This window comes from Bacillus rossius, chromosome 18 (assembly GCF_032445375.1).
Source record: "Bacillus rossius redtenbacheri isolate Brsri chromosome 18, Brsri_v3, whole genome shotgun sequence".
NCBI classification, from domain to species: Eukaryota; Metazoa; Arthropoda; class Insecta; order Phasmatodea; family Bacillidae; genus Bacillus; species Bacillus rossius.
Genome location: NC_086345.1, coordinates 10,399,195 through 10,418,462, shown reverse-complemented (window position 1 = coordinate 10,418,462; position 19,268 = coordinate 10,399,195). Strand labels below are relative to the sequence as shown.

Genomic DNA, 19,268 nt, shown 5'->3' with positions numbered 1-19,268 from the left:
CATGCAGTAAATATTTTGCATCAATCTAATTTATAATGAAAATGTATTTTAATTTGATTTTCTATTGCCTTAACCTTGTTTTTAATGTAGGAATTTAATGTATGACCAGTTTTTCACATAATGGTGAAGTGGGGTGCTGATTAGACATATTGGGCAGCAAACTACTGTATCTAACTACTGTATCTTTGGTGTGCCTGGAAATGTCTTGCTATGATACAAGTCGTGCTGTTCGTGGTATAACTATGACTTCTTCCCCTGATAGCTACACTTCACCTGCTTGAGGGTGTGTGAAAGGTGCTAAAGTTGCGGGTGGACTTTTGCAGTGTAGCGTTTGGACATTAGTGATGCATTAAAACTGGCAGGGTTCAAGAAAACCATGTGATACTTATATTGATTAGGCATAAAAACAAAATACAAATTTAAATTGAAAAACATGGCAACGATTAATTTTGGTATATGATGATGCAGTTAGTTGGCGATGAGAGAAGTAATGGCCCACCGTGTGGTTGGCTGATGGACCAGGCTGAGGCTGAGGCTCCAGGGCGTGACGTCGCAGTGTGGGAACGAGACTTGAACTACCCCTTCACAGTGCATCCACACAGACCTGGTCTGCTCTCTGCTTTAAGGCATGCTTAGATGTTGAAATAGATATATGTGGCTGTTCAGCTTTCCACATGCCATTCTCCTTGTAGGTACTCATCATGTGGTTACACTTGGACATGTGGTTATGATAACAGATTTATTAATGGATACATGGCCTTAAAATCGTATTCCTTCACAAATAATTAAAAGTTATTTGCAAATCTCTTTCAGTTACATTCCTTACCATTCAGTTAGTTGCACAAGTCTGCAAGCATTGAGGATTATAAATATCCGGAAGGTGATATTATAACAATCTATTAAGCAGTCTACCTCCCAATGCCAGCCCTTAGGATTATATGTATAATTTTAAATAAATAAAGTTCTGAGCTATGCATCCGTGCTGCTAGAGTGAAGTCCTCAGGTTGTGGGGTGTGGTTTGTGGTTTCCCCAGGCGATGATCTCAGAGGACTGGGCGGAACACTGCGCTGGACCATTCACGTGCCGAGTGATGTCTTGTTGTTTCAGCCGGCAGATGGAGACGTCTGTGTGAAGCAGGAGCCGAGCGAGCTGGGTTTCCCGCCAATCAAGGAGGAGTTGGATGAACCAGTGAGTAGACTGCTTTGTGCAGATGTAATATGAACGACACATGGTCTCAAGCGTTTTATACCCTTTAAAATTAATGATATGAACCTTGTATTTTATACAAACCTTATATGATGAGGCTGGCCAGTCAGTTGTCACACCAGCCTGCTTAGAAGAGATTGATGCAGGTAGCTCCTGCTTGTCTTCTACAGACACCAGTAATCCGATTACTGCTGCACCTCTTTCTATCCCCCCCCTTCCCTTCGTAATGTCGGCATGATTCCAGAGACCCTTCTGCTTGAAGTGGCATAACTGGAATGCCATTGTTCTTGGACATTCCAGTGTAAGTCGGGTGTTCTGATGACACGACACTTTGAGGGGCTACGAGACCCTAGCAGGGAGGGGCTGAGAGGTGTGTGAACAATGGGGCCAGCCTGCGAGGCAGGGAAGTGAAGAGGGTAAGTAACCCCTGGGCGAGGGATGGTGGACGGCTAGCGACGATCAGTGCACCTGGGTGTTGTATGAGGCGCTGTGTTGAGACAGAGATGCGCTGTGAGATACGAGCAGTGGAGAGAGCCACTGTCGAGCCAAGCTGCGAGGGGCTTAGTTTATTTGTGAACAGACATTTAAATTGTTGTAATTGAATATAGTGTAAATATTAGTCAGAACTTAATAGGGCTATCCTTCATGTACCTGTTTTTCATACTTGTTACATTTGTAGTCAGAAGTGTAATATGCCTAATTGATATATTTTGGATTTATTTTTTCTTTTATTGCATTAAAATAAATTTAAAAAATTAAAAAAATATTTTTAGCTTTTTAAGAGTAAAATAGTGTTTAGAGCTGTAGTTAGTTTTGTGTGTAATAAAGTGAATGTTAGAAACCATCGTTTGCTTTCAGTAAAAATTTCTTAGGTTAAAATTTAGTGTAGTGACTAATGGACTGATGCTGCATGTGGACAGGTAAGGTGGCTGCCGACAAACTTAAAAATGTAACTGCTTTCTGAGCCAATATAAAAATAAAATTGAGAATTGTCTGAAGGAGTTGAATAATAAAATGTAAAATGGAGAATGGCCAAGATGAAATGAAAATGAACTAAGGAACAGTTAAGAAGAGGTGAAGAATGTATAACGGTTCGTTATATACAAAATAAAACAGTTCAACGCCGATTGCAAATTTTGATGTTTTTTATTATTTTTATTTTTCTAAACAGAATGCCCCGACGAATCCAAACACTTACAATAGTTCATTCACTCGTTCCACACATATATCTGCCCGTCGAAAAACTGCTGGTAGCTCGCATGACGAGAAATTACCGAAAATTAATAGCGTAGATGAAGTCCTTCAGTAATGTTTTACTGCAAGTACACGAAGATGGTGCGACCTCGAAGAGGACCGCACCCAGCGAAACGAATTCCGCCCCGAGCCAACTGCCGACGAAGGTGGCCGCAATTTCTAATTCATTGTCCGAAAGAAAATAAAACGAATTAGGTTGATTTAAAAAATAGGCCTGGCTCCGACCACCAACGTGAAATTATCTACTAGTACATTAAATTATCATTCAGTGAGAAGCCACCGAACGCGACCTACTGTGGCAGCGATCGACAGACGACTGGTGAAGTCTGGCCACTCTCTTCTCCACGCAGGGAGGAGAAGTCACATGACCTCACCGACCAATCACACGCACGCTTCATTCACTCTACAGATATTAGCCAATCACAGAACAAGTTACAACACATGAAAAAATCTTGTACACACAGAAATCTGGGCTTCCCCTGATCAGTCTTTTTTCAATTTCACATCGAAATCGGGGACTTCCATTCTCGTTCTCTCTCCCACACCGTGAGAGAGCAGTTATCACTCAGTTCCCATGCAGGGGGGGAATTACCGTCTTTATCTCGGTTGGCGGGGAAGCACTGTTCCTTTCTCACTTACACTTACATGCTGCTCATGCCTCTCTTTCTATCCATCACACCAGCCCACACACAGTCCCGTGATTTATAATTATATTACAACACGTTAATAAAAATTAAGAATAATAATTATAATACGAATTACTATACAAAATTAAACTTATTGAGAAAAACCTGAATAAGTAGGCCTAAACACGTAAAAATCTAGAACAGCGACTTCTTTGTGAAAAATTACATAAAAAATAGTACTGATAGAAAATGTCTGTTAAAATACAAGGTACATTCTTAAAACACATAGCAAGTGAAAATAACATATATTAAAAGCCATAACGTCTGATTATACTGTCTCATAATATACACACCACTCTAAAAACATTGACTTATTTATATTTACCTATACAAAAAGAAGTTTAAAAGAAAATTATTTAATTAGGAGGGCAGGGTTCTGCAACATTACATTACCCCCCCAACTTTTCAATTAAATTAACACTACATTTAATTGAAAAGTTATAAAAGTGAAAAACTAATCTGTACAAAATAAATACAAAACATCCTGAGAAATAAATGCTTCCAGTAGTTAAAACACTTGTTTATAAAGAAATTACAAAATGTTGTAACTTAAAAACTGTAATAACATCAATTCTTTGTTAAAAAGCCAAAAATTTGAAAACATCTCTTTTACTACAAAGTGTCAACAACTCTTAACAAATGGTTATCTCCCTCTCATCAGTGCATAATACAAATAACTTTGAAACTGGTCTCTCTACAAGCTTCAAGCAGACACCCCCTGGTCAACGAAGAATCTTCAATAACAACAAAAAAACTCTGAACAACTTACTTTTACAACTGTGGAAACCTCAACACCAGCTGCAATAAACTCCATAACTACCTCAACGACGACAAATAAACACAAAAACTTCAACATCTTCAAAAACTTACACCTCGGCAGAAACCTCAACGACGACAACAAATCTTCAACTCCAGGAATTACGTCTCCATGACCACCTTAACGACGATAAAAACAAAAACTTCAACGACGATGACAAATAACCTCCAAACAAATTATCTCCTTTAAAATCCCTTAAAAAACCACTGTTACTCTGATTCTCTGCTGCTTCTGACAAACTCCTCAAATCCCATGAAATAACCACTTTAACCCAAAAATTCACCAATATCTCCACTCTTCATATCTGCACTAACAAAAACTTGACAACACTATTACTTCAAAACTGTTGACACAAAATTTTCCTAATTCCATCAAAAAAAAAAACAAATTCTAAAATTCTAAATATCTTCACAATACCTCTATCATAACTTCAACCACTGGACAACATTTATTTCCAAATTAGGACTAGTCTGCTCAACATTGATAACCCAATGAACTATTAACTTCTGAACAGATGCATCACTTCCTAACACAGAAACTAACATAGTAAACTTTCCACCACAAATATAATTCCAAAAAACATTAAATTAAAACTTTAAACTTTTTTATAACTCACTACCTTATCACTCATCATATTCAAACTTTCTTATTAAAAATGTTACACCTCATAACATTTGCATCAAATACCCACAAACTTAATTCTTTATCCATACTGCATTTTCATTTGTTTACATTATTCACTTACATTTTCTATTCTCATTAATCAAAAAATAAAAAATACACCAAAACATCATTATCATCCCACACAAAAAAAAATACACAAAGTTCTTCCAACCTCCTCTATCCTCATTCCTAGCTCCTGAGCTAGCCGAAAGGTAAGGGGCGCTCAATTACAACCCTTTTAGCTGCTAGTCAGCTCGGCCAACCTATTACACATAAAAAATACACAAAGTTTTACCAACTTCCTTCCAACTCCCTTCTTCCTAACTCCCGAGCTAGCCGAAAGGTAAGGGGCGCCCAACTATAACCCTTTTAGCTGCTAGTCAGCTCGGCTAACCTATTGACGAAATTTAAAACAAAAAATTATACAAAGCTATACACAAATATACACTGCACTTGTCATTACACATCAAATTTTTAAGCTTTACATACTTTACTTAAATTTCCACAAAACAACAAGTTGACAATTCTACAGTTATGGCATGACAAACACTTCATTAAGCTACAGACGTATGCTTCTATTCTTCAAAAACAAATTACATGAACCAATGCCCTTCCTTAGGTTTCAAACAATATCTCCCTTTTCAGCAACAACAGCACATAAAATTAACCTTGATGAGGGGTGGGAGCGACCAAGGAGAAGGGACTCACCCTTGCAAAAAAAAAACATCGGACTCCATGCCGGAAACATATTTAAAATTAACCTCCTGGCCCCCCAGCTGCCTCACACACCACCTTACACCAAAAAAAACATCTGCTGCTTATTTAGGACAGTACCAAAATTCACCTAACCTCTGGCCATCATGAACACACAAATGCTTCTGTAGCTTCAAAACTCGACGACTGTTATTCATTAATGTTTAGTATTAATTTCATACCTTTAATATAGGATGTTGTCACCCTGTCATTCAATCCAAAACAAACATTTATCATCACAAATGTGTGTCACTTTAATTTAAAATATTTAAACATTTCAAAATTATATCATTTCCCAAAAACATAACTCATAATAAATTTCAGTTAACATCTTCCCATGACACAACATTAAACAAACCAAACATTCATTACCCAAGTGCAATGCAATTCTCACAATGTAAAGCATTTCTTTACATAATATTTAGTAAATGTATATTCAAAAAGAATCTATACCATTATTATTATTACAACAGAAAATATTCACATTAACTTTGATGTACAGTAGAACTTGGATAATTCGAACCTCAAGGGACCAGTCAAAAACTTCGAATTATCCAAAAATTCGAATTAAGGAAGTTCGTAATATAAATAGGGCCAAAACAATAAAAAATCATATTTTCTATTAAAACTCTTTATTGGTTGACATTTTTTGAATAAATACATCGATTAATGCCTAAACGATACATACGTATTAAAATGACCTTAAAACTATTGAACTGAAACATAAAAACAACCTATTGTTTTTGAAAAAAAGATGATATTTTGGCCTGTTTTCTCGAATTAAGGCTCTCGGCCATTACAAAAGATTCTAACTTATTCAAAGAGATGAAGTATGAATCACTTACATTAATTCGGCTCTCAAAAAAACGTCTAAGTTCTTTTATGTGATTCATGGCGTCAGCTGCACTCGGCACCGGTTCTTCTTCTACTCCAGCGATCTCTTCTTCCGAACCTTCCCCGTCATCGTCTTGCTTCTCACTGCCGAGCACCTCTGCGATGATTTCGGTGTCAGCGACGTCACCGCACACCGCAACATCTTCATCGACATTGAGAAAGTCTTCGTACGAGATGGTCGGGTCGGCTCCCACATTCTCCCAGCCGTCGACTGCTGCTGTAATGGCTTCCGCTTCAGTGGCTTCCACAGTTTCGTCCTCGGTTTTAACAAAACCTGCCTTTTTAAAACAGTTTTTGATTGTTTCTGGCTTCACTCTGTCCCACGCTTGCTTACACATTCTGGAAGCTTGCAGAATATCGAGCTTTATTTTCAGGGCGTTTCCATCTCCGGACAGTATGTTATCTACCAGCAAGGTTCTGTAGAAATGTTTCAAATTTTTTATAATCCCTTGGTCCATTGGCTGGACAACAGATGTCATATTGGCTGGGAAAAAACCACTTTAACACATTTCAACACTGGTATGGTGTTATGCGCAGTACAGTTGTCGATGAAGAGGACCACCTGACGCTTTTCTTTAATAAACTTCTTGTCCAACTTTATTAGCCACTTTGAAAACAGGTCGCCTGTCATCCAAGCGTTTGAGCTGTTAACGTAATCCACCGGTTTCGACTTGACATTCTTAAAACAACGGGGATTAGCCGATTTTCCAATCATCAACAAGGGCAGCTTTTCTGAGCCGTCCATGTTTGCTCCGACTAAAAGCGTCACTCTTTCTTTGCTTAGTTTTCCACCATGACATTTTTCGCTTTTAAATGCCAATGTTTTGTCCGGTGTGCATTTAAAAAAAAGGCCAGTATCATCAACATTGAAAATATTGTTTGGGTCTCTATCTTGGATCATCTCTTCTAAATCTCGCTTCCACTGGCCGGCTTCTTGCTGGTTCACTGCCCCACTTTCGCCACAGACTGCTTTGAACGTAATTTTATTACGTTCTTTGAAACCATCCAGCCATCCAGTGCTAGCTTTGAAATTTTGTTTGCCCAATTCTTTAGCGAATTGCTCGGCCTTTACCCTTATTAGGGGACCACTCAACGGAATTTTTTTGTCTCTGGCTTGCTTGAACCACTTAAGAACACAATTGTCGACGTCTGGGTTATCTGGTTCTCGTAGTCGTTTTCGGTCTTTATCAAATTCCTCTGCACTGCTGAGAATTTTATCTGTATTCTTCAAGAAAGTGGATAGAGTGTTGGGTGGAATCCCAAAGTCCTTCGCGATTTCCAATTTCTTTTTCACGCCTTTGTCCACTTCCCTAATCGCCGCTACTTTTTCAGTTAGAGTCAAAGTTTTATAAGCACGGGATTTTGTAGACGAGGTCGACGCCATGGTTGCTACTCTCACAGTTCACTCACTAAACGTCACTGTACGTAAAAACTACACGTAATCACACATCAAAAGACAATTTTAAATAAGCTACAGTACATTGTATGTTACAAAACAGACGATGCACAGTTGTACAGTAAGGAGTGGAGAGGGGTGAGTGTGGGGAGGGGTGACCTTGGAGACATTACTGCTGCGTGTTGTTGCTACGCGCAGGCGGTCGGCACTCGGCACAAGTGTGCGGGAGGGGAAGGGTGAGTCATCACACTACAAGCTACCGCGCATTTGGTCAAACGCTTAACTTTTGCCGAGTATTGTTTGTAAAACGTATTTCCCGATAAATTTACAATTTTTTGAGCCGTAGTTTATAATTTATTCACTAAATTAGACGCACCAAAAATTCGAATTATCCAAAATAAAATTCGAATTATCCACGATTTTTAGCATTGTTTAGATACAAAATGCTAGGGACCAAGAGGAAAATTCGAATTAAAGAAGATTTCGAATTAAAGAAGTTCGAATTATCCAGGTTCCACTGTATTTATCTTTCTTCTCTCTAAGAATCTGGTAAAAATTTGCTGTCATAAATCTTATTTGTGTATTTCTATATTATACTATAACTATTCTTCAAAAAATACAAAAACTCTACAAAATACAAAACATAATTAAAAAGTATACAATTAAAAAAAAAATACCAAAAAATTCTGAAAAACTTACAAAAAAAATTGGCAAAAATTGCAAAAAAAAAAAAAAAAAAATTTAAAAAACATCAAACACAACAAAACTAGTTTTGACTCTACCTCTCCATCTCGGCAGTGGGTCAAACAAGTCTACACACACTGTTTCCAGAGGTTACATCACCCCTGTCCATTTACTATTACTTTCTTTTGCCTTTGAACAGAACAAAAAACTGTTTACTATCTCGGCGATAGTTCTGTACACATGCTTCCACACCCAAAACCTCTGACCATGTTGCACAGTTTTTCTCACATGAATCAAGGCGAAAATTTTAGTTTGTAACCTATTCGGTACACACAACCAACATCTTGGTACATCACTGCTTACATTTTGAAAAAATCTCCCTTTTTATCATTTCTCCACAATCTGAAAAACTCAATTCACTGAATACTTCCTCATCAAATTCATCCTTAAGTTTATCTGAGAACATTTTCATTTCAATTTCTACTGTTCTCATCTGTTTACACAAAAACCTGTTCACATGTCCATTAACTCTACATTTACTAATTTTTTCAACCAAATTGTCCAAACATTCGCTGTTTCCCTCATCTAGGAATTTTTCACATTCATTCTCAATGTTTACCTGCTCATGTACATTATGTACAACAACTTCAACATTTTCTTTCGACACTATTATTTCCCTATCACATTTTCCTACATTTGCTTCATTTGCACATTTATCTACTTTGTTCGTACACGTGGCTACCTGTTCATTAATTTTAAAGTCATCAAATTTGTTCTCCACTCTGCCGAATTCCTGTCGCAACTGTGTGCCTATTTCGCTCCTTAACTTAGCAATCTCTTGTGAATTTCCTTCTATTTTGTGAGTTGCCTGATCCATTTTGTTTTTGATTTCATTTTGTCCCTGAATAAGTTCCCGATATCCCCGTTCAATTTTCTGGTTCATTGACAAAAGTAACTGCAAGATTTGGTCTGACCCCCCCATAACCTCAACTGGGCTACTAATCGTCATAATGAAATATAGAAATTACAAAATTTTAACACAAATATTATTTGAATGCTCAAAACAAAAAACAAAAAATGCAAACAATTAATTTAGTTCCATTTTCCGACTTGCTATTTTCGGCGATTACTCCCGCGATGTCCCGCGAAGTGACGATCTCGATGTCTGGCAATGAGGTCCTGAAGTCCCTCGTTGAGACAGGCCTGAAGTCCCATGGTGCCTTGGGTCGCTCTGTCCCTCGATGTACTGCTTTCCGCCGGCTCTGGAACTCTTCACTCGCTGCATCAGCCCGTTGTCTCTCGCCGCAGAGAAAAACTGCATTCACCGCTCAGCTGCGCCGAAAGTTCTGGGAGATCATCTTTGTTTACCGCCGAAAAAGTCCGTCTTGCTCTCAGGGTCGTGTCCAAATTCAAGCCCGTCGAAAAACTGCTGGTAGCTCGCATGACGAGAAATTACCGAAAATTAATAGCGTAGATGAAGTCCTTCAGTAATGTTTTACTGCAAGTACATAAAGATGGTGCGACCTCGAAGAGGACCGCACCCAGCGAAACGAATTCCGCCCCGAGCCAACTGCCGACGAAGGTGGCCGCAATTTCTAATTCATTGTCCGAAAGAAAATAAAACGAATTAGGTTGATTTAAAAAATAGGCCTGGCTCCGACCACCAACGTGAAATTATCTACTAGTACATTAAATTATCATTCAATGAGAAGCCACCGAACGCGACCTACTGTGGCAGCGATCGACAGACGACTGGTGAAGTCTGGCCACTCTCTTCTCCACGCAGGGAGGAGAAGTCACATGACCTCACCGACCAATCACACGCACGCTTCATTCACTCTACAGATATTAGCCAATCACAGAACAAGTTACAACACATGAAAAAATCTTGTACACACAGAAATCTGGGCTTCCCCTGATCAGTCTCTTTTCAATTTCACATCGAAATCGGGGACTTCCATTCTCGTTCTCTCTCCCACACCGTGAGAGAGCAGTTATCACTCAGTTCCCATACAGGGGGGGAATTACCGTCTTTATCTCGGTTGGCGGGGAAGTACTGTTCCTTTCTCACTCCCACTTACAGGCCTCTCATGCCTCTCTTTCTAACCATCACACCAGCCCAGACACAGTCCCGTGATTTATAATTATATTACAACACGTTAATAAAAATTAAGAATAATAATTATAATACGAATTACTATACAAAATTAAACTTATTGAGAAAAACCTGAATAAGTAGGCCTAAACACGTAAAAATCTAGAACAGCGACTTCTTTGTGAAAAATTACATAAAAAATAGTACTGATAGAAAATGTCTGTTAAAATACAAGGTACATTCTTAAAACACATAGCAAGTGAAAATAACATATATTAAAAGCCATAACGTCTGATTATACTGTCTCATAATATACACACCACTCTAAAAACATTGACTTATTTATATTTACCTATACAAAAAGAAGTTTAAAAGAAAATTATTTAATTAGGAGGGCAGGGTTCTGCAACATTACAAATGTTATGAAGACAGAGATCTAGGACATGAAATAAACTGTGAAGTGATGAAGAAATGCCAGGAAGAAGTGAAAAATGCTCAAGAAGTTATGCAAAATGAGCTGGTTCCGGTGCAAGAAGATATGTGGACTGAACTAATGGTTCAAGGTGGCCACAGACTGGGAAAAAGTCAGAGAATGTAAAACAATTTAGGAAAAACCTGGAAAAGTCAGGGTTATTTTATGATTCAGGAATTTTTTTAGATAAGTTTTTTTTCTACATAGGAATGGTTTCTTCGATGGAAATTCCTTATAACGACGTCAGTTAGCTTTAGCATTGTCAAAATTGTGTCTGTATATTACATTATTTACCTTAATAATTTGTGCACTTTTTTTCTCAAAATGTGTGTTTTAGGGCGCGGTTACACGGGAGTCTGAACTACTTCAGGTGAACATGTTCAGCTGTTGAGTGCGGTTACACACAGTCTGAACATGTTTCGTTCGAGGCCATTTCTCATTTAACTTAAACAGGTTGGCAAAGTAGTTCAGATCGACATATCTTCTACAGTAGCCTCTGATTGGCTGGTTAGAATATAAACAGTCTTTTGCAGAAATTCTAGATGGAAAGTGTTTCTGGCACAAGTTCGAGTAATATTTTACCGAATGCATTAAAAAAACCAACAGATAATTATACATATTTTTTAATTTATCCTGACCTTAATTTTCTTAAAACTGAGATAGGTACTCTCGCTCAAAAAATAATAAAAAATAAGTTAAAAAATTTACTGTGCATGTTTGAATTCCCGATTTGTAAAAAAATATTGAGCAATATGTAAACACATTTCATTTCTGCTGATAATGCTGTATAAACAAGTGAGAAAATCCCGCGTTTTCTGGATGCAATTAAAAAATAGAGATCAACAACACAGTCATTCGTTGACAGTAGACAATCGGTTTTAGAGCTAAACACACTTTTCAGCAACTACCGTGTAACCGCACACTTTCGCGTTTGTAAACGTGTTTACTTAAACATGTTCACCTGAAGTAGTTCAGGGTCCCGTGTAACCGCGCCCTAAAAAGCACTGTGCGTGTCTTATTCAAAACTTGACAACGCTCCACAGCACGAGTTCCGTCAATCTCCAAGGTTGGCAAACCTGCTGTTGCTTTATGGAAATGGATATCCTGCATCTTATGTGAAAGTGCATGTTTTATGTGCAAAGCATTGAAATGATTTACTGAATGTTATCTATGGTAGCTGAAAAATCCTAAAAAATTTTAATTTTGCTGAAGTATATAGGTATTTTGTTTATAAGGTATCATTTATTTAGGTGTTTGTGGCCGAAATGTTAATGGTGCTTCACTGCAGTATGTAAACAAAACTGCTTTGGTCGATACGGTAATCATTTTTCATTCATTACCATTTTTCCATTGCTTCAAGGTATACATATCATTCACAGTATCACAGTTCATCCATAGATGAAGTATTTCCTGCCTGATACCTGTGGAGACATGTATTTACAATTTACACTAAGATTTTTAAAGGAATTATTGAAACTATAATTCCAAAACTTTGTAATGACAATGATGCAAGGCAGGAGAAATCAGTAATTGCAGGTAGGAATGACAGGCTTGTACATCCTCCCCTGAAGCAGAGTTGCGTGGAGTGAAGGCTAGTGTAAAAGCCAGAACACCTCCAAGATGGCTGGTTTTTTTTAAGCCCCAAACAAGGGCGCTCTCCACTGCCTTCGTCGAACAGCAAAATCTCCTCCTTCTTGAACTCTGGCATGTTCTATTCTTTTCTTGCGACTGTGAATATACAGCAGCCAAAAGACTGCATTGAGATGCAGGCACTAGGGCGAGATAGGTCTGTTTCAGACATGACAAAGAGAGACTAACTGTTTTGTAATTGTTAACCACAATTCAAATATAAACCACACCATATCAAATAATCAACATAATACACAAACAATCACGGGTGATGAGAGATGGACTGGGCATCATTACCTAGTTAGCATTTATTACTAAACTATAGTAAACTCTCAATTATTATCTGTATTAATTTGGATCTACTGATGTGTTGATAATTGAAATCCTGAAAAGAATAAAATACCTGGAAAATTAGTTTTCATGGTAAGAGCTGCACTGAAATTTGGGCGACACTATATAATTGTCTTCAGTAGAATTCTGGGAACAAGTGAAGTCTTTGTGTACTGAGTCTCAGCTTTTTGGCATAAACAATACAGCACTGAGTTGCCATGTGGTTGTCCTCCGTCTGGTGGAGAGACGGCAGTCAACTACTCCTCTCTCTCTCTTCCTCTCTTTCTCCTTTTCTCTCATTCTCTTTCTTTTTCTTTCTCTTTCCCCCCTCTTTCTCGTTCCACCAATCACTTTCAAGTTCCTTGTCCTTTCATAAAACTAGCATGCAGAGAAACTTGTGCCACGCTGGAGTACCGTATTTACTCGCATATAGGTCGCGGCATTTTTACCAGATTTGATGGGGGAAAAATGAAGTGCGACCTATATGTGAAAAAAAAAATTTTTTAATTTTTGAGGAATTTTTTTTGCAATACAGTAGAATCCCGCCGATGCGACCCCACTCTGATGCGTCCATTCCGTTTATACGACCGTTTTTTGAGAAACCGTGAAAAATTTGAGCAGAGAAAGTAGAAAATTTGAGTAAAATCGGCTGAAAAACAAGTCTGTTACACTTTGTTTGGCGCTATGTGTTCACGTTTATCTTGGCGAGAGCTGGGGGCAGTGACTAGCCGAGCTCGGCGCGTCCACTATCGCACGAATAGCCGTCTCAGCTGTCATGTTATCTTACCCGCCTGCACCAAAAGTCGCTGTGGTAGCTTCTGCGAGAGCGTAAGAAACTCATCCGGCCAGGCTGGCGGTAGCGGCGGCTTGACGTCATACGTGACATGACGCTTACCTCTCCCATCCCCTACTAATTCTTCAAGGCTCATCCCTCCCAGAATCACAAACCATGTAAAAACACCCTCCCCCCTTTTCCAACTAACATTTCAACACATTCTCTCCCTTATTTCAACCTTCTGCGTGAGAAACTGTCAGCATCCTCCTTCTCCCCTCCCACACCGCGTGCGGCAAAAGCCAGGTTGTATAGTCCATTCTCGGTCAAATAAATATTTTTATGGGCTTATACGACTGTCCTTCGCCATTAATAATACTTTATAAGTTTAAGTTATTATGATACAATTTGTTTATTAGTTACACAGCAGTTTCTGCTGAAAAATCATTAATACCTCGAATTTTATTGAATAGAAAAAATTAGCAGTGCCGTAAATATATTTATTTTACTGCATAGTTACTTTTCCATCTGCATTCGAACATGTTTTTTTTTCTCTTTTTTTTTTTACGCTGTGAAGGGTCGTGGAAAATATAATTGCTTGAGCTGTCAAAATAAACATCGCTGACGGCAAGGGCGGGAGCGCATCCTGTCGGTCTGTCGCTGTGATTATCTACTCCAAAAACATGTCACAGCATTTCAGGATAGCATTGTTCTTATATCTTTCGTTTATAGCCAAATGTTTTCTACCTGATCCACACAAGTTCCTTCGCCACGTTTTGAACGAAAATAACAACCAGCCGGCTAGCATAGCCGAACTCGCGTGACGTTATTTCACTTAGTGTGAGTATTTATCGGAACCCATAACGAAAACCGCTGTAGATATAAAAAATCATAACAGGCATTTTTTATTCGTGATTAAATTTACTACAACTTTTATTCTGTGCATTTTTTCAATACAAAGCACTGTTTTCGAGTTATAGTTTACAATTAAGACATTTTAAGAAGTCAAGAATCTAACTTGACTTCATTTTTCGATATTCGGTTATTACGAGTACTTGTTACAACAATTTATCACGCCATTATCAGCTCTCGTAGTAGCGGACGTTAACTCTTTCGTGCACGGCGCGCCGGCCGTTCGCATCATTAAATTACCGGTGCGACCTATATGGGGGGGAATCTTAAATACCAAATTCAAGACCTCAAATTATAGGTGCGACCTATATGCGATGGCGACATATATGCGAGAAAATACGGTATATTTATTTTACTGCATAGTTACTTTTCCATCTGCATTCGAACATGTTTTTTTTCTCTTTTTTTTTACGCTGTGAAGGGTCGTGGAAAATATAATTGCTTGAGCTGTCAAAATAAACATCGCTGACGGCAAGGGCGGGAGCGCATCCTGTCGGTCTGTCGCTGTGATTATCTACTCCAAAAACATGTCACAGCATTTCAGGATAGCATTGTTCTTATATCTTTCGTTTAGAGCCAAATGTTTTCTACCTGATCCACACAAGTTCCTTCGCCACGTTTTGAACGAAAATAACAACCAGCCGGCTAGCATAGCTGAACTCGCATGACGCGAATTCACTTAGCGCCAAAAAAAATGGTAAACGAAGGGCGATGTTGCACCTGGATGGCAAACAAGTAGAAAAAGGGAAGGGGAGAAGCAATGGTTTCCCCAGTCACTATCTTATCTGTGTCAGGAACTTCCTCACACATCAGACCAATCGCACGTTTAAAACGCAAACCGCTGTAGATATAAAAAATCATAACAGGCCTTTTTTTATTCGAAATTAAATTTACTACTACTTTTATTCTGTGCATTTTTCAATACAAAATACTGTTTTCGAGTTATAGTCTACAATTAAGACTTTTTAAGAAGTCAGGAATCTAACTTGACTTCAATTTTCTATATTCGGTTATTACGAGTACTTGTTACAACAATTTATCACACTGTAGGGAAAATACGTGTGTATGCCTTCAAATAGATTTATGCAGAAATACTTCCTACTTTAAATTAGGCTCCACTTCTATGGAGACAAACATACATATAACACGTTGGGCTGTGTTAAGCTGTGTAGAAAATTCTGATATTACTTGTGTGGCTCTCCGCTGGTAAGTTCTGATATCAAGTAGGCCATAGTTAGGTGTTAATTAAAATGGGTACTAACATACATAAATATACACTGGGATAGATGAAACTATAAATAACATAACACAACACTCAAATAAAATATATAATTATTTATTGCAAATGAAAAATGGATTCGAAGTTTACCCTTATTAATTATATTTATTTAATTACTAATTATATTCAAAAACCTAACTAGTACTTGACATCATATAACTCAAATAAATTCCAATTACCAGGAGTTATGGTGCGCACATTTAAGTTTTTACAAAAGTCTTTATTTGGGTTCGTCGAAACTACACAGTTTTAATTTATGTTTTTAGGGATCTTAAATCAATTTACCTCGGCTAGTAAGGTTCGAAATGTCGTCGGTAGAGCTCAGAGCCTCTCAATCTATAGGACCTCTGAGTTAGAAAAATAGTGTGTAAAATCGTTAAATTTATATCAAAATCTTATTAAAATCGTAGATAATGTCAATTTACTTCATAAAGTCAATGTTTATATTAATTTCTGACGGCGATATGACGTAAAAACGGGAGTTACGTGACGAGTGCATCAGTGGAGGAAACAGATTTTGGCACTTTTGATTTACTCACATTTTACACTCCTAAGTTATTTATCTTTTTAGATAAATCCTATTTTGGTATCTGGACTCCCTAATGATACATAATTATCATCCATTATCCGGGATGCCTACTGCTAAATAGCTAATTCGTAGGATTTATTATCGCCGACGTCACAAAGTTACCGCTCTCTTAGCTGGCCATTGTAGAACTCTTTTTTCCTACTAGCTTCTTAAATTAAGCCAGTAAAACTTAACTTTCAAATGGCGGCCTGTGATTGGCCGAAAACCAAAATCAGTTACATAATTTCCTTAATAAAACGTGAAATCCGCACGCAACAATAGCGCGGATTACAAAATTTCACGTACAATTTAAATAAAAAATTATTAAAATAATAATTTACATTATAAAATAACGGCGTTAATTTTACCGTTTACCGTCTTAAAGTTCATTTAGTCCTTAGAGGGGTATCAACAATACAAATTTCAAATAGTCCGGGAAAAATCCATAGAGTCACTTTCACATAGACACACATAAAAATAAATTACCGTTTCTGAAATATAAATAACATTAGACATAGAGCAAACAAAATAAATAAATCGTAATAAATAATAATTAAACTGTCAAAACAAATAACATGTTGCAGTACAACACCATTATCAGCTCTCGTAGTAGCGGAGTTTTACAGTACCCGTTAACTCTTTCATGCACGGTGCGCCGGCCGTTCGCGTCATTCAATTACCGGTGCGACCTATATGGGGGGAATATTAAATACCAAATTCAAGACCTCAAATTATGGGTGCGACCTATATGCGATGGCAACCTATATGCGAGTAAATACGGTAGTATGTGAGTAACTCTTCCAGAACGCCAATTCTCCAAGGCATGCTTTTCACAGACCTAACAAAGCAAATCTTCCATAAATCAAAGATGGATGCAACAATACGTGCACATCTTGTAGTGCAGTGCTGCAGTGTTCTTTTTGAAATGTTGCGGTGATAAGCTTGGGAAATAAATAATACAAGACAACGATATTGTTGATCTTCTTGAAAACCTGTCGTGATAGACACACGAAGATTCCATTCACCTACTTTGCTAGTTCACTTTCTTTTACAACTGCTGAGAAGAGAAATTTAACTCAAAACTGCTGAAGATAAGATATTGCAAACCATGCACACATAATTTCTGGCTAAGTTCCCTCCTCCCCCCCCCCCCCCCCCCACTCTCTCTCTCTAAGTGTCCCTTCCTCTAGCGGAATGCAGCCAGACTTCACTTGGGGCACCTGCCGGGCATATGGGCGCGCGGAAATAACGGTGGGTGAAACAAACAAGTCGCAGACTGGAGACGTGTAGCAGCAGTCGGGGCATGCCCCTCAGGTTTAGAGTGTGACAAGTGTGACAGCAGAGAGGGTGGGGGATACGAAGGCTCAGACCAAACAGGTTCCTAACATGGTAACAGGTTGGTTAAAAATATAGACCTGCCACGCAAAGAAGATTGCCCGAGTGATCACATCTAGCTTCAGAATTCAACAAAACAATAATAAAACAAAATTTAAGCATGGATAACCCAAAATCCGGATAATCCATACCCTGCTAATTGAGAGTTTACTTTATAACTTCTCAAAGTTGTGTCGCATGAGCTGTAATGAATTATAATTAGGTGATTGTACCTTCTAAAACACTGTCACAGGTCACTGTCACACTGTCACATTGTTGTTTCAGCCGGCAGATGCAGACCTCTGTGTGAAGCAGGAGCCGAGCGAGCTGGGTTTCCCGCCAATCAAGGAGGAGTTGGATGAACCAGTGAGTAGACTGCTTTGTGCAGATGAGACTATGACCCACACATGGTCTCGAGCCTTCTATACCCTTAAGAAGTATTATTATGAACCTTGTATTTTATACAAACCTTATATTTAAATTGTTATAATATTGTCATGCTGCGGCTAGTGATGTAGCGATGAGGCTGGCCAGACAGCTGTCACACCTGCCTGAAGAGAGGGGCGTGATGCAGGTATCTCCCGCTGTCTCGTACCGGCACCAGTAATCTGATTAATACTGGCCTGGTGCATGCCTTGGTTAATGAAAAGCTGGGCTAGAATAGTTGCTATGGGAAATTTCAACTATTCATTGTTTGTTATGTAAAGCTGTTATAATTTGTTTAAACTTTTTTTTATTTTTGGAGTTTCACACTGAATGGACATAATCAACTGGTTCCCTATTCTTCAATTGCAACTTAATTATATTTCAGACACAATGACATAAGTGGGTCACCACTATATCAGCATATGGACCCTGAGTCCATCGAGGAGCTGATATCTGACCTCTTCCAACGTCATCCACTTAGGAATCCCAGGGAGCGCCGACAATCGTCCAATATTCCACCGTTTACCGTTCGTGAAAATGAAGAGGCGGTGACGTCCTTAAAAACTGGGAATAGCACCGGGGCCAGATGGAATACCAACAAACGTTATTAAGCTAGTAGCGAACGAGTTTCCGGACATCCTCCTCACTATTTATAATGTCTGTCTTTCCCCTGTAAGTTTCAGCAAGAGATGGAACCATCAACACCTTGTGCTATTACAAAAGGGCAAGGGACCACCAATCACGTCATCATCATACAGACCTCTATGCATGCTGGATGTAGCTGGTAAACTGCTCGAAAAGCTCCTCGAAATCCGAATAACGATCGCGATAGAGAAAGCAGGTGGCCTTGCAGACTACCAGCATGGCTTCAGGAAAGGCTGTTCAACGATAACTGCCATTGAACAGGTACTCAACATCGTGGATAAACCCTGGATAGGCCGCCAACAAAACAGAAGACTCTGTGTTCCTTTTACATTCGATGGCCAAAATGCCTTCAATTCGGTTTCAGACTGAAGTAATGCAATCGCGGTTTCCAGTCTGGTTGCCCTCTGCTCATG

The 19,268-nt window shown here is 38.5% G+C and overlaps 1 protein-coding gene across 11 annotated transcripts in view; it reads left to right on the top strand.

Annotated features, from left to right (window-relative positions):
- LOC134541305 (gastrula zinc finger protein XlCGF57.1-like) overlaps positions 1-19,268 on the top strand; it is a 531,604-nt gene that overhangs the window by 125,244 nt on the left and 387,092 nt on the right. For all 11 annotated transcript variants that reach the window (XM_063384636.1, XM_063384637.1, XM_063384639.1 and 8 more), the window contains 2 exons: positions 1,108-1,188; positions 18,070-18,150. In XM_063384636.1, coding sequence (XP_063240706.1) covers positions 1,108-1,188; positions 18,070-18,150 — 162 coding nt within the window. The remainder of the gene's footprint in view (positions 1-1,107; positions 1,189-18,069; positions 18,151-19,268) is intronic.